Here is a 24,487-nt window from a genome sequence, read left to right as displayed (position 1 = left end):
GTGGCGAACAGAGCCTCCCCTCTGGTTGCGGTGTTTGAGCTTCTCACTGCCGTGACTTTTCTTGCTGTAGAGTACTGGCTCTAGAGCTCAGGCTCAGTAGTTGTGGTGCATGAGCTTAGTTGCTCCGAGGCATGTGGGATTTTCCCGGATTAGGGATTCAACCTGTGTCTCCTGCATTGGCAGGTGGATTCTTTACCACTGAGCCACCAAGGAAGTCTTCTAGTGAATTTCTTAAAACTAAGAATACATCTTTAATTTTTTAAGGAAGGCATTCTGTTAGATAAAGGAGGATGTAAAGGAAATAATCATATAAAATGTAAATGGTATTAAATAGGTTTCCCTAGTACTTTTGCTGAGGTACAATCCCAGTAAGAGTTTTGCTCGACTGGTCATTACTCAGCTCTCCCTGAGTACCCAATTATCTCTTCCCAGAGCTGGACTAGTTATCACTCATGCATTCTTCCCACAAATGCTCCAAAACATAATCCTCCACTGCACTCCTAAGCCTCCAGACTCTCCATCACCCTCCAATTTAGTTCATTTTCCATTCAACAGATATTTGATGAACACCTAGTATGTCACAGGCTATGAATCAGCGTGAGTAACAGAGATAAGGTCCTTGCCCTTCCGTTCTAGTAGGAGGAGAGCCAGAGGCCTAAGAACAAATTAAACTGGGACAATAGGGATTCTGATGCTCACCCCCAGAAAATAAAAGGAGATGATCCCCATAAAGCACCCAGTTTGAGCTTAACTCGTAGTAGGAGCTCAACATATATTCATTTCTTTCCCTCTAGCTGTTTGGGGAATAACATTGCCTTCCCGTTTTTTTGTTGTTGTTTTTCTTTTTCTTTTTGAGGATTTCAAGCATTTTTGAGTTCTGATACATGCAGAGGACCAGGATGAAGTGAATAAATGTGAAGCAAGTTACAAAGTTGTTAGAAATCTTAAGCTCTCACATTTTCCCCCAAGTTCAATAAAAAGAGATACTGATGTATTTCTGGAAACTAATAAAGTATATTGAACCACCTTAAATGTGCTCAATCTTGTTTACATAATAATTCTCACTCTGGGGGTTATCTTAAGGAAATAATTTAAAATGAACCCAAAGATTTATTTTCTTGTACAAGGATATTTATTACAGCTCTATTTAGAATAGCAAAACTTTTGGAGGGGAGGGGAGGGATGGACTGAGGTTTGGGGGTTAGCAATGGCACCCTACTCCAGTACTCTTGCCTGGAAAATCCCATGGACCTCCTACCTACCTCCTGGCAGGCTGCAGTCCATGGGATCGTTAAAAGTCAGACATGACTGAGCAACTTCACTTTCACTTTTCACTTTCATGCATTGGAGAAGGAAATGGCAACCCACTCCAGTGTTCTTGCCTGGAGAACCCCAGGGACAGGGGAGCCTGGTGGGCTGCCATCTATGGGGTCGCACAGGGTTGAACACGACTGAAGCGACTTAGCAGCAGCAGCAGCAGATGCACTAGTATATATAGAACAGATAAATAACAAAGCCCTACTGTATAGCACAGGGAACTATATATTCAATATCCTATGATAAACTATAATGGAAAATATTTTAAAAGAATGTACATATACACGTATAATGGTTGACTTTGTTGCACAGTAGAAATTAACACTAAATCAACTATACTTCAATTTTTTAAATGTATTATTATTTTTTAATTTATCTGGCTGCACTTGGTCTTAGTTGTGACATGCAGAACTCTCAGTTGTGGCATGCGGGATCTAGTTCCCTGAGTAGGGATCGAACCCAAGCCCCCTGCATTAGGAATGCAGTCTAAGCCACTGGCCCACCAGGGAAGTCTCCAATTTTTTTTAAATTGAGAAAAAAATTAAATAGTAAAACTTTGGGAAGACTTAAATTTCTAGGAATGAGAGATTAATCAAGTAAATCACATCATTTTTATTTAAAAACAGTACAACTATTGGAGTTTGCTCCACACATTCAAGGAACAATGATAAGTTACATCTTGCAAATTGTTGCTTTTAAGTGTGTAAGTAGCAAACACTTCTGCAGCTCTGTGCTCGACCCTGTTCTGGGTCCTGGGTGTGAACAGACAGGCTCTTAAGGAGCTTACATTTTAGAGAAAAGAGACAGAATTTAATGAACAAACAAGCACACTGATGTTAAACAATAAGTGCTAAGTAGGATACGAAATAAAATAGGGTGATATACTTAAGAGGCTGGCGGTAACCAATGAATCAGATTGATGGATAGAGAAGAGTTCAATGGGGAGGCGACATCTTTTTTTAAAAAATTCATTTATTTTTTAATTGAAGGATAATTGCTTTGCAGAATTTTGTTGTTTTCTGTCAAACCTCAACATGAATCAGCCATAGGTATACATATATCCCCTCTCTTTTGAGGGAGATGACATCTGAGTTGAGACCTGAAGAATGAGGGGCAGCCATGCCATGCGGAAGAGTGTTCCTCCAGAAGGAAGAACAGATGCCAAGGTTTAGGTAGAAGGTTGGTGAATTTGAGAAGCAGAAGGACTGTGGGGCTGAGGCAGCAGGGTCAGGGGCAAGTGGTGGAGTTGAGGTTAGAGACGGCTGCAAGGCCAAATAGATGAGGGCAGCACTTTGCATGGTTCTAAGGGTGTTGGGAAAGCACTGGAAGTGTAGCCATAAGATAAGCTGCTCCAGCAGCACAGATTTTAAAACTTACCTGCATCTTCGCTCCCTCCTGACCCTGGCCGGTCTTAGAGCTTTTAGATAATGACTAGTTGAGTGGGAGACAATCTTGCTTGCTTAAGAATCCCAGGGACTGGCCTTAAGAATATGGGAGCAGACCGAGCCTGGAGTAGAAGACTAAATGCACATAAACCCTTCTAGATGGTGCTGACCAGAACACCACATGGCCAATTTATTATTATTATTGGAGCTGACTTTGCTCTTCTGCACATAGCCCCATCTCGAACACCCCTGAAACTCCAATTTATAACGCTTTGTCCTGTAACCGGCAACTTGGAGATGGTTTGAGGACATTAGTCCACCATCTTCTGAGGTTGATGTCCTCCTGAATAATGCAGCTAGTCCTTCCCACCAACAGGTGTCTCTTGAGTATTGGCTTTCAAGAAGCAAACAAATGAATTTGGGTTCAGTACCAGCCCTGTCTGGTTTTAAGCAGGAGAGTGCCAGGATTTAATTTAGAGCTTCGAAAGCTCACTGGCTGTGTAGAAATTGGATTATTCAGAAACAAGAGTGGAAAAACATCAGGAGGCTATGGCAGTTCCATAGGGAAAGAGCACAGTGACAGTGTAAGTGGAGAGGACAGACTCGGATATATTTTGGACATAGAACTGATAAGAAATCCTGCTGGAGTGAACCTTGGGAGAGAGAATAGGGAGGAATCAAGCGTGATTTGTAGGTTTTTGGCTGGAACAACTAGATGATCATAGTAACAATGAGATGGGAAAAACTAGGGGAAGAAGAGTTTGAGGGTGAAATTAAGAACTCTGTGGGGCCACTTTCAATCTCAGATAAAATGCAGGCTGTGGAGCCAGACTGCCCAGGTTCCCATCCTATTCCAGACTGCTTAATGATTTTTGACAGGTACCCTAGCCCCTTGCCTCAGTTTCTTCATCTGTAGAGGGGGAATTACAATCCAACTACCTTAAGCGGTTGTTGTGAAGATGACAGTCATTCTTATACATAAGTAAAGTCGCCCAATCATGTCCGATTCTTTGTGACCCCGTGGACTGTAACCTACCAGGCTCCTCCATCCATGGGATTTTCCAGGCAAGAATACTGGAGTGGGTTGCCATTTCCTTCTCCAGGGGATCTTCCCAACCCAGGGATCAAACCTGGGTCTCCCGCACTACAGTTAGACTCTTTACCGTCTGAGCCACCAGGAAAGCCATAGGTTAGTACCAAATTCTTCTTCACTCAGCAAGTATTCACTGAGTATTTCCATGCACTAACTTCTGAGCATATAACAAAGACAAAATCAGACAAAAATCACTGCTTATATTACACTGTTTATAAATATAAAAATCACTGTTTTATATTACAGTTGGGGCAGGAGAGACACAATAAATAAATGCATTGTTAAAATATTGACTATGTTGGATGTAGATAGGTGTTATGGAGAAAAATAAGGCAAGGAAAAGTGGTCGTGAGAAGAGTGGGTTGCAATTTAAAATAGTGTGGCCAGGGACTTCCCTGGTGGCTCAGTAGTAATGTGCCTGCCAATGCAGGAGACGATTGAGTTCGATTGAGACGACTGTGGGTTCGATCCCTGATCCAGAAAGATCCCACATGCCTTGGAGCAGCTAAGCTTGTGCACCACAGCTGCTGAGCCTGTGCTCTAGAGCCTGGGAGCCGCAACTACTGAAGCCAGCGTGCTTAGAGCCTATGCTCCGTAATGAGAAGCTACTGCAGTGAGAAGCCCTCCCTTGAATCACAACTAGAGAGTAGCCCGTGCAGCAGTGAAGACCTGGCACAGAGAAAAATAAATACAAAATAAAATTGGGTGGCCAGAAAAGGTTCCATTAAGACAGTGATATTCGAGGACAGACTTCAAAGGAAGGTACCTGCCACCTGGATAGCAGGGGAATGATGTGCCAGGCAGGGAAAACCATCAGTCGGAAGGCCATGATGTCAAGACTTTGAGAAACAAGAAAGGTGAAGTAGCCATAGCTGTCATTCTGTGAGAGGTGAGGAACCACTGGGGAGTGTGAGCAGACTGGTAACATAATCTGATTGACATTTAAAAGCATCCCCTGGATGCCAAGTTGAGAATAGACAGGGAAGGGCAAAGTCTTGCGGGAGAACTGGAACTTTGATCCAAGTGATGGAGCATGGTGGATTGCACTAGGATGGGGCAGTAGGCAATGGCACCCCACTCCAGTACTCTTGCCTGGAAAATCCCATGGACAGAGGAGCCTGGTAGGCTGCAGTCCATAGGGTCTCGAAGAGTCGGACACGACTGAGCGACTTCACTTTCACTTTTCACTTTCATGCATTGGAGAAGGAAATGGCAACCCACTCCAGTGTTCTTGCCTGGAGAATCCCAGGGACAGGGCAGCCTGGTGGGCTACCGTCTCTGGGGTCGCACAGAGTCAGACACGACTGAAGCGACTTAGTAGTAGAAGTAGTAGTAGGGGCAGTAGTGGTAAAGAGAATTAGAGAATAAACAAACGATACAAAAATTCAATATAAGAACATCACATGGTAACATGCACTCTGGAGAAAAGTAAAGAACAAGGGGGGACAGCAAACATGGAAGGTGCTGCAATTTTAAAATAGAATGGGGGACTCTCTCTCCCGAGTGCATGTGCGCTCATGCTCCCATGCACTCTCTCTCGCTCTCTGGCGCTTGCTCTCTCTTTCTCTCCCCCTCTCCTCTCACTCCTCCACTCTCTTCTCTTTGAGTCTTGGATTCTCCTGCTATCTTCTAAATAAAATAGAGCTGTGACACTGATTTGCCTAAGAGCTGTAGCACGGTTTTTCCAAGACCCGAGAGCTGTGACGTGCCAAGGGCTTTAATGTCCGTTGCTCCAAATCTTTGTTGTGACGAGACAAAGAACCGGGAAACATACACTCGCGTGACAAAACCATACTGAAAAATCTTTATTCTTCAGAAAAAATGCCAGTAACACCTTACTTAGAAATACAGCTAAGAAATTTATTGATGTTTGTGAATATATAGCAAGAATAATTTGAAATTTTAAATATTTATTTACTGTGCATATATATTCACTTTTTAGAAAAAAAATCTTTGCGAATAGTTTTAACAGAACTATTTAAGTTCATCTGTATAGCAAAACACTGAGCAAAAGTAAACGTTTCAAAAATTACATATTTCTTTTTTTAATAGGCATTAGAATTTTATTTTTATTGGAGTATAGTTGCTTTTAAAAATTATGTATTTCTAATGCCCCTTTCATCTCAAGCGTGTCTGGGTTTGGATGATAAATTATGTGAAAGGACTCAGAACTGTTGATCAGATATTCCACTGTAAACTGAATGTCCTTATAAGTTTGCAGAAAAGAAAATTCCAGATGTACACAGAGTGGGGACCCGGTCATTTTGTATACGATCTAAAAAGGGAAAACTTGAACTTAATTTTTTGTGTATCTGACATATTTCACAGCCATTACAGCACCTCTGGCCCAGAGATCCGCAAAAAAGAATAAAATAAAATAGAATGGAAGAGAAGACCAGAAGATGGTGACAGTTAGCGAGTCTTGAAGGAGAAGAGGGAGTGGGCCGTGGGGCCACGTGGGAAAGAAGTCTGCAGGCAAAGTGCAGCCCCACGGAGCTCATGGAGCAGGAGTGTGCCTCACACTGTCCAGGTAGGAAGGGGCCAGCACGCTGGATGGACTGAGCCTGGGGCGGGGTGGCGGGGGGGGGGTCGGAGTCACAGAGCGCTATAAGGACTTTGATTTGAGGGGATGCAGTGGAAGGCTTTGAGTAGAGGATTGACATGATCTGGTCTACTTGCTCATTCTGAGTCAAAGTGGGGAAATAATTAGGAAGCAAGTGCAACAGTCCAGCTAGGGGAGGAAAGCAGCTTGAGCAGGATGGTGGCTGTGGAGGAGATGAGGAGTGGTCAGAAGCTGAACACCTATGAATGGGAGATAGAACCAGCAAGATTTGCTGACAGATCCAAATGTGGGTTATGAGAGAAAGAGAGGAGTCAAGGGTGACTCCAAAAGTTTGGGGCCAAGAAACTGGAAAGATGGAAGTGCCATTTACTGATGTAGGAGGGGAAGCTGCAGGAAGATACCTGCTGGAGGGAGGTCATGAGTCTGACTTCAGACCTGGTACACTTGGGGTGTCTATGAGACAACCACATTGGACAGTCACATTGTAAAGATATGGAGACGGCAGTGAATACACAAGTTTGGGGTTCAAGGAACACATACAACTTGGGGAGTCTTTAAAACCTCAAGGCTGGCAGAGCTCACCTTGGCAGAGTGTAGCTGGATGACAGACAGCCCAGGACAGAGGCCTGAGTCACCTGAGCAGAGGCAGAGGTACCAGCTGAAGAGAGTGAGAACGGCAGCCAGAGATTCGAGGGACCAGGAGGGCCTAGTCTACCATCTAGTCTCTAACCAAGGTGTTTTCAAAGAATATTTAACTCTGTAGGAATTTATGGGCAGGGTTCCAGGGGATGGTGGCAAGCAGCATGTGAAACAGTGTTAAGTTACTTTCTGTACATGGTGGGAGTTGAGGATTATTATTTTCTCCTTTACCATTTTCTGTATTTTCTTAATGCTTAACACTGAACATGTATTACTTTTGTAAAAATTCTTTGACAAGGATATTTGAAGATCAATACTGGAAAGTGACTTTTGCTGTTCCCAGAGAAATCCAGCCTATTTCTACCTCAAACATGTGCCCATAGAAAGGAATTTAGCTCCTTCTCTCCATTAGGGGCTGCTGTGGAAGGGGCAGTCCCCCTCAGCCCAGGTAGCTTCAGAAGGGCTTCGGTCAGTAGAAGCACCCTGGGGTGGGGGGAGACTGGCCAGGGAAGCACTGGAGGCTGTCCTGATGCCAAGCAGCCCCCATTAAGAGCTGTTGAGAGGTGCCATTGGTGATCTGACAACCACGCTTCTCAGAACTAGGCGTGTCAGAAATGCCAAGTTGCATCCCCAGGATAGGCCGTGAGCCCACACTCCTTGGCTTGACATAGACTGACACATGGACAGAACAGCAGCTTTATTAAAAAACAGTTTATTAGCATCTACGTCCAGCATCTGTGCAAATGAGATCAGCTCCTCCCAGGGGCCCGGGTCTCCCACCTAAGCCCCTGGGGAGCCTCTCTGCCGTAGCCCCCCGTCTTGAGGCAGTGTCCTTGCTCATCTGACATCAGTCCCGTTGCTCCTGGCTCAGGGCTAAGCCCCACCTCGAGAGGCCATGGGGATGGTCTCCCCTGAGCGACCGCTGCCTCTAATGTCTGAGAAGGCCCCGCCTCCGCTGGCCGGGGCTACGTCCACCTGGATGACCCCGTGCACCTGGGAGAGCTGTGGGCTATCCAAGCTGGCAATGAGCTGGCGGGGGCCTGGTCTCACAGGCACGAACGTCTGGCGCAGGGTCACTGTCTCGTTGCCCCCAATGTCCCTGTGGGCAGAGATAGGGTCATGGGCCTGGGGTGACAGGGTGTGGAGTGGGGAGTAAGGGCTGATGGGGCAGCTGGAAGAAAGGAGCAGCAGGCGGAGCCCTTCAGGCATTTCTGGGCTCAGCTGGAATCTCTACACCCACGACCTAACCTACAGGAGGACAGAGCCTGAACCCCAAGTCCGCCTCCACAAAGCGTGATCAGTAGCTACTCAGCCAGCTGCCGAGCTGGAAACCTCCTCGGCATTCAGAACTCCTCCCTCCCTGCTCTCACAAACATCTGGGCGAAGAGCGAGCACAGCCCCCTTCCTCTCCCATCACTGATGCTCCTGCCCCAACCAGGTCAGCCCCATCCCCTAATGGGTTTCCAAGATCAAGGAAACCTCAAAAGGAGACTTTGGGGCTTGACACAGTGTTGCCAAATACTTCCAGGCTTGCCAAGGAAGAAGGTGGAAGAAAAGGAGTTCTCTGCTACCATCACCTCTTAGGATGTTATCTCAAAAAAAAAAGAAAAAGGAAAAAAAAGCCCCAAACAAAACAAAACTGGAGTCCCCTAAAAGGCAAGCAAACAACACTGCAGTCCCTCCCAAGAACAGAGACAATTGGCATCTTTAAATTGACACACACGCAAGTGTGTATGTGAGAGAAATACACGTTAGTGTACACACACAGACACACACACACACACCCCTCAGTGTCTTTATTTTCTTCCTTCCCAGGCACCTCTAGTCTCAGATCACCTCTCCAGGAATTTACAATTTCACCTGCCTTCTAACTGCCCTCCTTGCCTCTCATCTCATTTTCCATTCATTTTTCCAGTCACTCAGAGGTGAACTGAGCCTTTCAAGGGCTTGGCTTCCTTGTTGCTTGGGAGATAGACAAAACTGTAGCTCCCCGACCTGACACACAGGCTCACTCTGACTCACCCCGCCTGCCTGGGATCATTCCCCACCCCCACCACCACCACATTCCTCCTGCCCACCAGCCCCAGTGAGCTCCACCCCTCCCCTGAATTCACCCCGTTTTCTTGCCTTGCCTCTGGGCTGCCTCCAGACCCAGTTCACACCTCCTCTTCACTGGGGGCTCCCTGGAGCACCTCCTACCCTCAGGAAAATGAATCTCGCCTTTCTCTGAGCTCCTCCAGCAATCTGCATGTGCGCAGACACATTGACTGTGACTGAATGTATATTGCAGTTGATCACACCTGTTAGCGTCTGTCCTTTCCCACCTCTGCCTGAAACCCTTACCTCTGGCCCCTGCTAAACTTGAGCCTGCCTTGGGGACGATTTCTGGAGCCAGACTTGTGCAAACACCACAGTCCTCCAAGGGAATGAGCCAACACCCCAACATCAAAGATTTCCTTGGGGCAAAACATTTAGCTTGGAGCCTGCTGCCAAGGGACGTCCCTGGACCACTCTGTACTTCTTCTACCCCATTAACTGTGTAGTTTAGAACACGTACCAGTCATCCTCACTTTCTGATGTAAAATGGAAGTGAATATAAAATGATGGGGTGGGATCAGACGGTCTTGAAGGTGCCTCCAAGCTCTATGAAGGCGAGAAGTAGGAAAGTCTGGAAGATAGATGTCTATAGCCTACCTGATAGGTTGTAGACTTAATTTCTAGACTTCCTATCAGAATATCCAACTTGAAATTCAGTCTACAACTTAACAGGTAGGCTATACTCTGCGTGCGTGCTCAGTTGCCTCAGTCATCTTTGACTCTGAGCCCCTGTGCCCTGAAGCCCGCCAGGCTCCTCTGTCCATGGGATTCTCCAGGCAAGAATATTGGAGTGGGTTGCTATGCCCTCCTCTAGGAGATCTTCCCAACCCAGGGACAGAATCTGCATCTCCTAAGCTCCTGCATTGCAAGTGGTTTCTTTACCACTGAGTTACAGCGGAAGCCTCAAGCTGTACTCTGCCTGGTAACAAATCTGTGTTTTTAATTTGTGCCCACTTTTCCATTGATATGAGGTTAAAGGTTGTTTGGGTTCAGACCAGCCTTCAAAAGTCTATTTACCCATACTATAATTGAACTGTGGGGCTTCTCCGGTGGCTCAGGGGTAAAGAATTTTCCTGCAATGCAGAAGACTCAGGAGACATGGGTTTGATCCCCAGATCGGGAAGATGCCCTGGAGGAGGGCATGGCAACCCACTCCAGTATTCTTGCCTGGAAAATCCCCGTGGAGAGAGGAGCCTGGTGGGCTTCAGTCCATAGGGTCACAAAGAGTCAGACACAACTGAAGCAACTGAGCACACACATGTGTAATTGAACTGTACTATTTCAGAGCCTAGCCTTTATTTATAAGATTATTTCCAAGATAAATTGCTCTCTAGGTTCCAACTAGGGATGTCAAGATCTCTCCCTACCCTGATCTTAGTGTCGGGCGAGACCTTGACTGCACCCTAGTTTGAGAGTTTGAGGCAAACACATCAGCTACGAACACTGGAATGTGCCCACAACTGAGTGCCAGTAATAAAACAAACTCCCTGACAGGACATCAGAACTTAGACATCCAAATTAGCATTGTCTTTGATGCCAATTTGAGTATTAGCATCAAATTAGCATTTATGCTCTTGTTCCACCACATTGAACATTTAAAAAAGCTCCTCTCAGATTTTCCTTCACAGCCATTTAAAACCACACACACATTACATGTACCCACTTGGGCGTGCACTCACACCTGGCCAAGTCACTGTCCCTCCTTTACAGCCAAGGTTCATTTCTGATTGAAAAGGGCATTATGACCCACCCGGCTCACTTATTTACCTTATTAATCAATCTTAGTTCTAAATGACTTGAAGCTGTCTCCCCAAAGTCAAATTCACTCCTTTAGAAGACCACTCTAAGGACATTCTAGAGAATGTGATTCAGGCTCTGGGGGAAATTCCCGAGAAGGGTTTGGAGCAGACTTCTAGCTTCCCCTGGTGACTGCTTTAGTGGTGACAACAGCTGTCTGGAGGAGTAAGTGCTGGAATGTTTATTAAGTGGCCAGTCAGCAGGTGGGGTGGCATGCCTTCTGCCATAATGAGGCTCCATACCACAGCCTTTGATGTGCAAATGAGAGCAAAGTAATGCCAATTTTGGAATTGCTTGGGTTGGCCAAGAAGTTTGTTCAGGGATTTTCTCTAAGATGTTAGGGGAAAACCCAAATGAACTTTTTGGCCAGCCAATAATATACCCAAATCAGCAGCTCGGGGCTCTCACCCGTGCTGGAGGCCCCGCCTGGGCTCACAGTAGCTGGAGGAGCCACAGAATGTCAACCGAGTGCCTGCTTTGAGAAACCACCATCCAACCCTCTCATTTACTAGTGGGGAGACTGGGCCCATACAAGCCCCACAGCTGAAGAGAGGGGCTGAGTCTCCAGTACGCAGTGTGGGTGGCCCTTGCCTTACTCCCTGGAAGGGAAGAGAATCAAAGATCTGGCAGAGAAGCTGAAGGGAGCCCAGCTCCGGGGACCCCTCAGGACAGAGGAACCTCTGTCTGTCAGCGGCAGGTGAGAGACCCCAGCAAGCAGGCTGCCTGGGAGTTCCAAGCTCCACTCTCTAAGCTGCCAGAAACTCTTTTAGGGCGATAGGAGGAGAGCGCTCCTTTGTGAGGTGTCCCATCACCCAGGAGCCCAGGATGGGGCAAAGGTCAGAACAGCAGCCTTTTCAGCTCTGGTCTGTTGGCGAAAGGGGTGGCCACCCCCAGGCAGAGCCTGTGTGTTGGGGGAGAGGGATGGGTAGGGTGGTCAGGGACCCTCTGTTTCCCCACCCAGCCCCTCCGTGAGTGTGATCACTTTCCTTCGGGTGCTCTTTATTGGATGAGGAAAATGCCTGCTCCTGTCACCAGAAAGCTGATCTTAAAGGTCAGCCTCTGGCCTTCTCTGCTTTCCCTGTTCCTGCATGTGTGAGTCCATGTCAGAGGTGGCAGCATGGCCTGGGAACACGACCTTGGGCACTTGCTGGGCACACAGCCTCCCCTGGCTTGGGATCAGGCCCCAGCAGGTGGGATGAGGGCCTGAGGCACAGGGCTCTCTCCTTAGGAACTGTTCACTCTGCTCACCACACCAGCCCAGCAACCAGCTCGAGAGCCTGCGTGAGGTGCTCACTGTGGTGGAGGAGTGGAGCCTGCCCCTTAGGAGCCGAGACCCTCTGGGAGATGTGGCCACCAGCCGCCCCATCTGTAAAGGGGGGGCAGCTACCAGCAGAGCACTGGTGCTGTGCCCAGCACCACGCTGAGGCCTTTACATGCATTGTCTCCTGTGATTCTCAGCTGCCGCATCTGTAAAGGGGGGCAGCTACCAGCGGAGCACTGATGCTGTGCCCAGCACCACGCTGAGGCCTTTACATGCATTGTCTCCTGTGATTCTCAGAGCCAGGTTATTACTGTTATCCCCGCTTTACAGGTGAGAAAACTGAGGCATAGAGAAGATCATACATAGAGCACACAGCCCATGAGTGATGAAGCCAGGACCTGAAGCTCATCATATGATTATCTCTAATGTACTTTAAAGGGTATTGGGGGTCTCCAAATGAGCTTACATTCCTGAAAGTGCCTGCTCAACTCTTGAGTGCTGGGCGACAGTAGTGACAAATTACTAGTGATTCCTATTTGAGGTTTTAGCTCCCTAACAAGCCAGCAAGGCAGGGCAGGGACACCGAGGAGCACTGCCTGAAGCAGGCCTTCTTGAACTCAGGCAGGAGGTGTTGCTGGCTGGCCCCAAGTGACAGACCTTACCGTCCTGACCTGAGCAGGAGAGGGACAAAGGTGGGACCCATGCAGCCAGGAGGCTGGCAAGGGCAGTGGCTGGGGCAGAAGGAGGGGCTGCACTCACCCAACATTGAGGATCTTGGGCCTCTGCAACCCGGAGCCCTCGAGCCGGAAGACGACGTTGGTGAGGGTGACAGGCAGCGGGTTCTTGAAGACAATCTGTACTTCGCACTCCTGGCCAACCACGGCTGCTCCCAGTAACTGAGAGAGAAAGAGACCCCCATTATCAGAGCCTCGGGCCAAATTTATGGGACTGGACAGTCCCACCAGAGAGGGAGGGAAAGCTCCTTAGAATGAAGACCGCCCTGACCCCACATTCCTGCCTCTGGGGGAGGGCTCACCCAAAGCCAGAGAGGAAAGTCCAACCTACTCCCCAGCTGAAGCCACCCCAGAGTAAGGGAAAGGAGACCTGATTTTCCAGAAAAGGGAACCAAAGCCCAAGAGCCCAGGCTGGTCCCTGACCTCCTCCCGCCACTGCTTCTGTCCTAGTGCCCTGCGCCTCGCCCTCCAATCTGCCCCAGCCCAGCCCGCTGCTCTACCGTGAGACTGAGGTCTGGGGTACGCAGACGGAAGGTGTGCTGCTTGGCCAGCACCTGCCCGTTCTCCTTCACGTGGCCTGAGATGTTGAGCAGCATGGCCCCCTGGTCTACGAGGTGGACCCGGTATTCCTTGTAGGCCACAGGCATGGTCACACGCTCCGCTGCAGGGAAGAGGCCTGGTGTCACCGAGGCCTGCTTCCCCAGACCCAGCCTCCCCAGGTCTCCATGTCCCCAGCCCTGGGCTACCCAGCCATGGAGGCGGGTGCTACAGGCTGGGGACGGGGCACTTACAGGCCCCCGGCGCCAGCACCACCTCCTTCTTGCTCTCCTTGAAGACGGATCCCGTGACGCCAGTGTAGAAGGTGACAGAGAGGTAGAGGTGCAGCTTCACGGTGCGGAGGCTGCTGCCGCGGTTGGTCAGCACCACGGAGACCATCAGGTCCTGCCCCATCACTGCGTCCTGCGCCTCCACCTGCACGGCCACATCCTCCGCTGAGTCCCGCGTGGCATACACATTGGGTTTGCTGCCGTGGGCGGCTGCGGTCTCCACTGCCTTCCGCTCTGCTTCTGAGCCTGGGGGTTGAGGGTCAAGGGTGAGCTTACAGCTGCTGCTGGCTGGGCGGGCGCTTGGAAGGCACCCTTGGTTGTGGCCAGAGCTGGCCGGGATGGGGAGCTGCTACCTTCTGGGTGCTTATAAGTGTGCGTGATGTCTTCCCGCATGTTGGAGCCAATGGCCTTCGTAATGATGAGTGAGCCGATGGCCTTCTCCTCCACATACACGATCTTGAAGCTGCCGTCATCCTGTCGCTGCCAGTAAACTTTATCACTGTTCACCTGTCAGGAGGGCAGTTGTGAGGGGTGTGAGCCAGGAATGAATGAGCCAGAGGGTCTGAGGGCGGGCATGACCCTCCAGCTGCCTTCCCGGATCCTAGGAACTGCAGGGAAGGCCGGATCCAAAGGTTGGGAGCTTCCTGGCAGAGTGAAACTGGGAGACTTTTCAAGCTGAGCCAGACAAGGCCAGAAAGCAGGAAAGAAGTTGATCTGGGAGGCTCCTCACAGTGCATTGGGCATTAATAACAGTAATCCCTTGCACTCACTTGCTGACTCCATGACTTATAAAGCAATTTCATACCCATTATTTCTTTTGATCCTGAGCACAGAAAGCACGGCAGCCATTATTATGGCTTTTTACAGTTGGGAAAACTAAGATTTGTAGAATGAGTGACCTGCCCAAGGTCACAGAGGTAGTTGGTCAGCAGTGGGGCACGCCTGGAGAACCTAGGACCAACGCCAGTGCCCTGGTCTCCCCAGGCCGCCCATGAAGGCACCAGGTGCACAGCTCTCACCTCTGCAAAAATGAAGGGTGTGTCGTACTTCATGTAGACCAAGCCATTCTTGATGGACTGCACAGAGCAGGGCCCACAGCAGAAGATGCCTATGGGAGTGAGGGCACCACAGGGGTGAGAGATCCAGGGAGGCTGAGTAGGACCCCCAGATCCTGGGCCCACCCTTCCAAGCCCACCCAGTGCCCACTGCCCAGGTTCAGCCCCCACCAGTCCAGATTCTCTGGTGGCTCAGACGGTAAAGAGTCTGTCTGCAATGCAGGAGACTTGGGTTTGATCCCTGGGTCAGGAAGATCCCCTGAAGAAGGAAATGGCAACCCACTCCAGTATTCTTGCCAGAAAATCCCATGGACGGAGGAACCTGGCAGGCTACAGTCCATGGGGTCACAAAGAGTTGGACACGACTGACTGATTTCACTTCACAGTCCAGCTCAGGGAGGGCAAACAAAGGGGAGAGCAGTTCTATTTTGCTTCAGTCATTGGTGGGGGTGAGAGGGGCAGTGACGACTGTAGCGGGGATAAGCCTGCCTTGTTAACCGAATTGCTGGCACACTTCCTCCATTGGCTGAAGCTGGATGTCGGCTGTCTATGACCCCCAGAGGTCAAGATCCCACCCCACCCACCCCATCCTACATCAAAACAAACCCAGAGCCCATTATGGCTCTGCTTGCCAGCTGGGAAAGAGATGAAATCACAGTCACCATTCCAGAAAGATCCAGAACCACCCTCAGCTCTATAGCCCACGGTATCCTTTCTGTGGGGAGGTGACAGGGGAGCTGGTAGGAAACAATGTCTGTCTTCAACATGCTCTGGAGGGCTTTCTGGAGGAGACAGGTTGATAGAGAGGAGGTGTGGCTGAGAGGACACAGAACAGGAAGTGAGGGCTGTCCAACAGGAGAGAATCTTAGAAAATACCTTGAACTAGGGTCTCCTTTTACAGATGGGGAAATAGGCTCAGCAAGGCAAAGTGACTGCCAGGAGATGTAAGACAGCCGGACACAGAGAGACTGGAAGGAGCTAATCCTTACTAAGTAGCTACTAAGCTCCAGCCATGCTGCTAGTCTAATATGACTTCTCATTTGATCCTCCCAATCACCCTATAAGGTATACATCATCCCCATATTACAAACAAGAACACCAGAGCTCAAAGGTGCAAGGAACTGGCCTAAGATGACATATCTAAGAAGTGATCAAGCTAGAATCAAGCCCGGGCCTGGCTGGCCTCAGAATCCCTGCCTGCCACCTAGCCCACCCACTTCCTAGAGTGGGGACTGGAACTCATGTCTCCTGGTGTCCTGTGACAGGCTGTTTCAACATCACAGGCATCTCTGGGGTTGTATAACTCAGGGGGCACTATTTACAGAGATGATTGAGAGGGACGGGTCTGGTGAGAGACCAGAAGAGGAAGGTAGGCTAGGGGAGGGCTATCTGACTCAGGGTGAGGAAGGGAGAAGGGGGAGACAGGGAGGGGAGAAGCAGCTGGAGGGGCAGGTGAGGGCTCCCTGGGGCCAGATTATTAAGTGGGAAGGGTGTGGGGGACCTGTTTGAGATCTAATTTTGTTTTTGACTGCACCTCATGGCATGCAAAACTTCCCCCACCAGGGACCGAACCTGCAGCCCTGGCAGTGGAAGTGTGGAGTCTTAACTAGTGGGCCACCAGGAAAGTCTGGGGAGATCTAATTTTTGCAGAAACATTCGTTGTGGAACAGAGACTAGTAGGTTACACCATCAGTGATTATTTCTTAGGCTGGACTGCGTTATAGAAGCTGTTATCTCCTTTGAACCTACCTGAACCCTGATTTTTTCCCCCATACCATATATATAACTCAGCGGAGCAATGAGAAGAACTTGGTAAAAGCAAGAATATGTGTCAAAAGAGAGGAAGTCAGGGGCTGGGTTCACGCTGCTGCTGACCTAACACTGTGCCCTAGAGAAAGCCTCTAACCCAGCCGATCTGCAACATCACCAGGGGAACTTTCAAAACACACAGATTTCTGGAATCTGTTCCCGGAATTCAGGTCTAGAAATTTCCTTGAAACAAAACTGAAACCACCTGAGAGAGAATAGGAAATTTTCCATTTTATGTTACACAATTCTATATATTTTTTCCTTCCAAGCATGTTTTACTTAAAATGTGCTTAGTCACTCAGTTGTGTCCGACTCATTATGACCCCATGGACTGTAGCCCACCAGGCTCCTCTGTCCGTGGAATTCTCCAGGCAAGAATACCGGAGTGGGTTGCCATGACCTCCTCCAGGGGATCTTCCCAAGCCAAGGATCGAACCTGCATCTCCTGAATTGGCAGGTGAATTCTTTACCACTGAGTCACCTGGGAAGCTCTTTACTTAAAATAGTGACTTTTTAAACTATAAAATATATATATATATATAAATAAAAAGGTCTTTCAATTAATTATCTCCAGGACATGTAAATAAAAATGTAAGTAGAAAAAGTGGATTTGTTGGGTGAGGGAAACCTCTCCCTGAATTCTCTCAAATCTTTGGACTTTTGAGCCATCTGAGTGTAATAACCATTATAAATAAATAAAATTGGGGCAAATAATTATGCAGAAAGGTGAAAATAAATGACGGTCACATGGTGATTGCCCTCATGAGTCCGTCTGAAGAACTGTGGAACGAAAGGATCTGACTCCAAGTCCCCGTCCAGGACACTGGAGTTTGTTCCCCTAGTTGGGGACACAGGGAGGGGCCCCCAGTGGGGTCTAGGAGCCAGGCAGGGGCCCTGCTCACCACTGCTGGTTTCCTGGGGTGTGGCGTCCACAACCTGCCATCCATCGAAGCCTGAGGGCAGATCTGGCCTCTTCATCCAACAGTCGTTCCACACGTGGAAGTTCCTGGATGGACATAGATGGAGGGCTCGGTGGGCTGCCTACCTGGGGCCTCCCCAGCATCCCCTGCTCTCGATATCCAGGCCTCAGGTCTCTGGTCATCAGCAGGGACAGGCAGCCCAGCCCAGCCCCAGCCTCACCAGACAGAATCATGGTTCAGGTGCTCCAGGGGCTTCATGTTCTCATCGAAGTAGATGTCCATGGTGAGGGAAGTGTCTGTGTCGTGCGCGGAGTTGAAGTTGGTGACAGTACGGGTGGCCAGGCCCAGGCAGCGCAGCACTGTAGGGGGGCGGCCAGGGTTGGGTTCAGGGCCCCGGGCCAGGGCAGGGGTAGGGGGGCAGGTGAGGCATGAGGTCAGGAATAGCAAGGGGACAGGGGCAACTGGGGTTGCCAAGCTGGGTCAGGGGTCACTAGAGTCAGAAGTTCACCGAGCCAGGGAGTGTTGGGTGTTAGGGGAAGCCAGGCCACCTGCCTGGCCTTGTGCCTGACTGTCCCTTCTCCCTCCTCTCCTCTAGGCCTTTCTGGGTTGTTAACACTAATTAATGATAATTAAGGCCAGCCTGCCAGCCACCCCCGCCCGTCCCTGCACTGCAGCCACAACTGGGCTGGGCTCATGAAGGTGGAGCCTAGCTTCCTTCCACCCTCCGTGTAAAGCCCAGGCGGTTCCCGTCCCATCCCTCCACTACCTGTGGTGGTCACACCAGCGAAGACCCAGCACTGGCCGAAGGGGACAGAGTTGCCGGTGCGTAGGTAGCTGAGAAGGATCTCCACGCTGCCCACCCATGCTGATGGGTTGGTGCCGCGGGAATAATCTCCAGACCAGTTCCCAATCAGGACCCCATTGTCATCCAAGGAGTTCACCTGTCCAGGACAGGATGGGGTGGGGCAGAATTGGGGAAGAGGCTCAGGGCCTGCCATGTGGCCCCCAGCCCAACCCCTGGCCCTGCAACCATCCCTCACCCCTAAACGCTCAGGATTCAGAGGCAGCCTGAGTCCTGCCTGCCCCTCCCACAGCCCTCTGCCCCACCATCCTGGTCTGACACAGGAATGTGAATCCTGGGTGTGCCAAGTTTGGGGTTTGGCCCTACATTCCACAAGAGCTGGAACTGGAGCCAGGAAGGGGAGGGTTAGGGGGCAGGTTGGGAGGGGAGATGAGTGAGATCCCTTCCCACCGTACCTTTTGCAAGGGCACGGACAGGGCTGGGGTCCTGGAAGAATCAGAAATGGTAGGAGTGGGGGCGGGAGACAGCAGGCAGACACTCAGTAGGGCTCAGAGACTCAAGGGGGCTCACCATGGCAGAGATGACCCGGGAGACACTGACGGGGTCCCCGCGGCCTCCATAGGGCATGCCCCGCCGGTCCAGGATGTACAGGCAAGCGTCCAGCACCCCGTGGTCAAACTGGGGGGAGCCAGGGCAGAGGTGACCCTTAGGCTAGCACCTGCGCCCCCACCCCACCTCACCTGCCTCTAGTGCCCCTAAGGGCACGAGGCCCCAGCCAACCCTACCTGGCCGTAGTTCCAGGTCCGCTCGCCAATCTGCGCTTCTGTCCCATAGTAAATTCGCCCAGACTCATTAAGCACATACTCCTGCCGCCAGTCCTCATGGTCCACATACACGATGTCCTCTGTGTCCCCAAAACACATATGCCTGGTTCCCTTCAGCCCTCTCCCTGGGTCCCACCTGCCCCTCAGCTGCTTCTGCAGGGCTCATGACTGCAGAGGAAGAGCAGGGACGCCTCTAGCCTGACAGCACTGCTTCCAGGAAGGACAGAGCAAACAGGATAGGGGATAATGGGAGAAGGGTGGCTGTTACCAGGGCCCTTCACCAGGAGAGGTGATGCGGCTCTGTGACCTTGGGCTGGTCACTTCTCTACGTCCTGCATCGAGGTTCCCTCACCTGGACACTGGGAAGCTGGCTTCTCCTAGGGCTAGGCACCCAGGCGCGTAGCCAGATCTAGCGAAGGAAGCCCTACACGCCCTCCCCTCCTGTCCGCGTTTTGCTCCAGCAGCTCACCTGGGCACCAGGGATTGAAGAGGATGTAGATCTCATTGCGGGGGTCAAAGGGCAATTGGAAATCTCCAGCTTCACAGCGTGTGCGGATGGTGAACTGGAACTTGCCGATGATGGCATTGGGGGAGGTGTGGACCCGTAGGTTCAGATTCTGCCCACTGGACTTGGTCACCTGGGCCTTCCAGCCTCCACTGCCCCCCTTGCCCACCGGGATGATCACATGGGTGCCCTTGCCCACCTCGGGATTATTTCCTGCCGTGGAGGAAACACCAGTTAGCTGCTGTAGCCCACTTGAAGCAGGGGGACGGAGCCTTGGACTTCTTTCAGCCCCACCCAGGATGTGTGTCCCAAGTTGGACAATTACCTGGGCCAGATTGAGAATAGCTCTGTCCCCACCCGATGCGTGCCCACATGTCAGGGCAGAGCTCCAGTCCAACATCCCAAACCTGTTCCCTTGCACTTAACTCGGAGGTGAGCAGAAGAGACCAGGTCACCGTCACCCTCTACCTGCCTGACTGTCCCAGTACCCGGGCAGGAGGAGCAGAGCCGCCCTGTCTGGGTCTAGGTGGCCCTGCCCCACATGAAAGCACAGTTCCTGTCCTGAAAGCCTGCCTGCTCACTGGGGCTGCAGATGCCAGAGCCCAGGGCATCCCTGCTGGAGGTGGTAAGGGTACCTGGGAAATTAGAGGCTGGGGTGGGCAAGGCTAGGCCCTAATCAAAGGGTACCAGGAGTCACCCGCCCCCGGCAGCAGTATAATCATCAGCCTAGGCAGTCAATGGCCACCAAGCAATGCAATGAGGGAGGCACCTGCCCTGGGCCATGGGAACAGAGAGACAGAGTTGGACAGAGAGTGAAGTCACATCCTGGGGAAGGAGGGCAGACCCAGAAAGAAAGATACCCAAAAGCAGCAACACCTGAGAGGATGCAGTAGTAAGGATCCAAAGGAAAAGTATCTTGGGACAAATGCTCCTGGAGGCTCGGAGAGGGTGAGCTTAGGAAACGAAAACAGGGAAGCCAAGACCCTCCCTCCGGGGGACATACTTACATGATTACACCTGCCTTAGCTGGCAGGGGTGAGGAGTGGGGTAAGGGAGGAGCCTAAAGACATCCCTGTGACCCTAATACCAGGGCTGGCAGCCCTGCTAACCAGCTCCCTATCCCTACTCCACCACCACCCCTACTTCACTTCACCACCATCATCCCCATCCCCCACTGCAGGCTCCACTGACCGATGCACAGCTCCAGGGTGACATGATCAGACGACTCATAGGGACGAGACAGGAAGAGGACCATTTGGAAAGGCTGCCCACGGCGGAGAATCAGCTCATCGTACTCGAACTCGTCCGTGTGGTGCTCTCGGCGGTTCTGGTCTGAGCGTGAACTCAGCAGATCCACACCAGTCACCACCAGCATTCCCTCTGCAAGGCCACAGCTCCAGCTCAGTAAAGCCCCACGGGGCGTCCAGGCCCCCACCACTAGCCTCCCAGGCCCCCAGAGATGTCAGAATGAGCCTCAGGCCCAATTAAGGCATTTTGGCTCTCAGATAACATGGCCAGGTGGGCCTCACCCCGGATGGTGCCATCTCCAGCTGCGTTCACAGCACTGCCCCGGGAGCCAGGCCGGCGGGAGTCCCGGGAGCCAGGCCGGCGGGAGTCCCGGGAGCCAGGCTGGCGGGAGTCTGAGCCCCGGGAGTCGGGTCTTCGATTCCTGGAGCCAGATCCTCGACCTCCCCGGTCTCCATGGCGCTCAGGCCCCCAGTCATCGTCTTCTGTGTTCCGGCAAGAGCAGCAGCCACAGCAGCGAGCCCAGAAGGAACGGCCCCCGCGGCGAGAACGTCTGTCTGGCTCTGGTTCTGGCTCTGGAGAAGGTGTGGTGGGGGGCTGCCAGGGGTTTCCGCCCCAGCGGCCGACATCTGAACGAGGACCGCCTACGTGAAAGAGGCAGGGGGGCTCTGATCACTCACTCAGATCTCCTTTACCCCTACAGGATGCTCCAGTCAGCTCACCCAGAAACCCTCCATCCAGAGAGCTGATTCCATCCCAGCCAGATGACAGATGATCTGACCCTGACCCTGACCCTGAGATTCCCTCAGATCCACCCAGAGACCTTCCCCCAAAGACTCCTTTCACTCACCTAGAGAAATTCCCCAAATTAGAGAGACGAGTCTTTTTCCCCTCTCACCCTCACACGGACATCCTCCAAAGCAGATGCCCAATCCAGAAACCTGCTCCAGCACTCATCCCAGGAAACGAGTGCACACTTGTCACAGCTTCGAAAGGCGGCAGCACAGACCATCCTGAGCCTGCTCCCCCTGCCAGCTCCTCAGTCTAGAGATCCAATGCTGACAGCCTCAAGGACCCATTGCTTAGAAGGAATCCCCCACCCACTGCTCTCTGAATTAGACAGATAAGTGACATTCACCACCGGGGGTCCTGGCATTTCCCCATGTCGTTGGGTCAGACACCCATGAGGAGTTGCTGGGAGGGGCCTGAGGTGCCTAAAGTCAGACTTCTCAGGCAGGAGATCTCTGGTCTCCGGGAGCCTCGCTGGGGCGGACAGGCTCTGGCTGGCCCGCACTCCACCTTGTTGGGACCCGACCTCGGCCGCCAGACAGCATCGCTGGGGTTCAGCAGTGCCCCGTCGGAGCCCCTCACCTGATGAAGGTGTTGGCGACGGCATCTCTGAGTCCCGCGGCGGAGGTGGAACAGGTTGGGACCGATGGGACTGGACGGACTCCGCCGCACGAATGGAAGGCGTGGGGCGGGCCGGTAAGTGGTTTTTAAGGGGGGAGGGCGGGGCCGAGCTTCTGGGAAGAGGAGGAAGGAAGGTTGCTTCGTCCCCCCACTTGGGGGAGGAGGTCCAGCGTCTGGGGGCCGGGAAATGACGCTGGGCCACACCCTCTTTTCCCTTTTCGAGGAACTAAGGACCGAAGGACCGACGTGTAGGGAGAGGGCACGGTTGGAGTCTATGAGGGCTGAAGTCGGAAAGACTCGGTGAGACCACCTGTCTGGGGGATGCTGCCTGCCAAACTGGGTGCATCAGAGGCACCTTCTCGGTGGAGAAGCTCAGAGGGCAATGGGGCAGGGAGCCCCTTCCACCCACACCTCTATCCAGCAGACTTGCTGTTCCCAAGCTCAGGCTGCCTGGCTGTGTCTCTGAAACTGCCCATGGGCTCTTAGGACTCACCCAGTCCAGGGAGGTCCCTGGATCCCAAGTTGTTACATACTGGTGACATCAGCAATTGGCCCTCAGACTGGCTCCACCAGCCAGCCCTTGACCTGCTGGCTCTACCAGATCCTCTGACCCTACCATCCACCTGTCCCTCCTTCTTCCTCTGGCTCCGCCAAGCCCCCAGTATGAGTGAGAGCTGCTTCCTGCTCCCTGGGTCCCTCCACCTTTGGGGTTAGGAAGGTCAGAGTGGAAGCGATTTCGTTTTCTAACGGTCACCCTTCCCCAACCCCCCAGGGGTTTGGAGGTGACTTTGGTCTTTGCTCTGAGGCTCAGGTGGGAATGAAGTCTCTGCCCCCAGGCTGCAGAGTACCCCCTTCTTCCACTGAGACAAATGTCTGGTGAGCTGGAGGCCACGGTTCTCAACTTGGAATTCTTCCTAGGAATCCTGACCAACCGGCTGCAGGCACCTGCCCAATTCCATCCCAACCCTGGGAGAAACACCACGGAGGCCACTGAGAGAACCCCAAGGCAAAGAGGAGGTCAGGCATCTTCCGGAAGGTTGGGACCTGTCCTTGGGTTCTCTTTTCTCCATCCTGCCATTGTCCCAGCTCTGCCCATGGGACACTAAACAGAAGACAGTAAAAACAGGGAGGGCAAGGAGATACAAGGAAGCTGCCTAGAGGAGAGGCTGAGTTTGGTGATGCATGTGGCAGGGAGGTGCCTTGGGGAGTGGGGACGGAGGCTCCAGGACCTGGCAGAGCCCTCCACATCCCCATGACCTTTTCCTGTCCAAGCCTAAGCTCCAGACCTGGCAGGGGGTGTCTAACCCCACCTCCAGCACATTCAAGAGCAGGAATCCAATTTCCAGGCAGGTCAGCCAAAGGGCTTCATGGAAGGCTATTTGTGTATCACTCTGGATACCAAAAGGACAGGGAGGGCCCTGAGAGTTGTGTGTGTACATGTAGGCCCAGGTAGATTTTCAGGGAAACAGGAAAATGCCTGGTCACATTCGCTCCCTCTTGTTTCAATCAATCTTTCTGTTTCCCCACCCAGCCAGGTTTGACTCAGTGCCCTCACCCCTGAGCCACTCCCCTTTCCTCCCGGGAGGCTCAAGTGCCGCAGGGCTTTCAGAGTCAGGACAAGGTACTTGTGTGTGTTGGAGGGGAGACCCTGGGAAAAGACACCATCTCGGTACTTCAGGAGCTAAGTCCAGGTTCTGCCCAATCCAGAAGCAAGAACATGAATCTGGAATCCCAGACCAAGTTACAGAGACAGCTTTGGCTCCAGCACTTGAGCTCAGCAACCTTGGGTGCGTCTGAACAGCAGTTTCCTCATCAGCACAATGAGCCTAATCATCTCAGCCCTGAGAGCTTGTGGGGATCAAATGGGATCAAGTATTTTCAAGGGCTCTTTATCCTGGGCATGCACTCATGAGGACTAATAATGTTGTTATAAGAGAGTGGAGCCAGGGCGCTCTGAACACACCTCCTGGGAACAGCTTTGGTGAAGGAGAGCCAGGGCAGACAGGGTATCTGGAAGGGGCACAGATCACGGAAGAAACTTCTCTGAGCCCTTCTAGTTGGAGAGACTTCCAGGTGCTTTGTAGCCCCACTCCAACTAGAACTGAACCCAAACCTGATGCCAGCCTGCAGCTTAGGCGCAGCCCAGCCCCAAAGCAGAAGGCAGACTCCAATCTAGCCGTGGCCCAGATTCTGCCCCCAAAATG

General features: G+C 51.7%; 1 protein-coding gene across 1 annotated transcript; it reads right to left on the bottom strand.

Moving 5' to 3' along the window:
- Nucleotides 1-7,705: 7,705 nt before the first annotated feature.
- On the bottom strand, nt 7,706-24,485 carry TGM1 (transglutaminase 1). Its single transcript, XM_005910289.3, has 15 exons — nt 22,245-24,485; nt 21,158-21,517; nt 20,820-21,008; nt 19,593-19,841; nt 19,085-19,203; nt 18,870-18,977; nt 18,264-18,438; nt 17,718-17,856; nt 17,480-17,583; nt 14,733-14,821; nt 14,067-14,220; nt 13,678-13,959; nt 13,387-13,547; nt 12,912-13,048; nt 7,706-8,096 (listed from the first exon to the last, which is right to left on the bottom strand). The coding sequence occupies exons 1-15, from the start codon at nt 22,267-22,269 to the stop codon at nt 7,871-7,873; spliced, it is 2,517 nt and encodes an 838-aa protein (XP_005910351.2). The 5' UTR covers nt 22,270-24,485; the 3' UTR covers nt 7,706-7,870.
- Between the last annotated feature and the right edge of the window lie 2 nt (nt 24,486-24,487).

Source organism: Bos mutus, chromosome 10 (assembly GCF_027580195.1).
Source record: "Bos mutus isolate GX-2022 chromosome 10, NWIPB_WYAK_1.1, whole genome shotgun sequence".
NCBI classification, from domain to species: Eukaryota; Metazoa; Chordata; class Mammalia; order Artiodactyla; family Bovidae; genus Bos; species Bos mutus.
The sequence above is the reverse complement of the archived record's forward strand: the minus strand, read 5'-3'. Positions and strand labels throughout refer to the sequence as shown.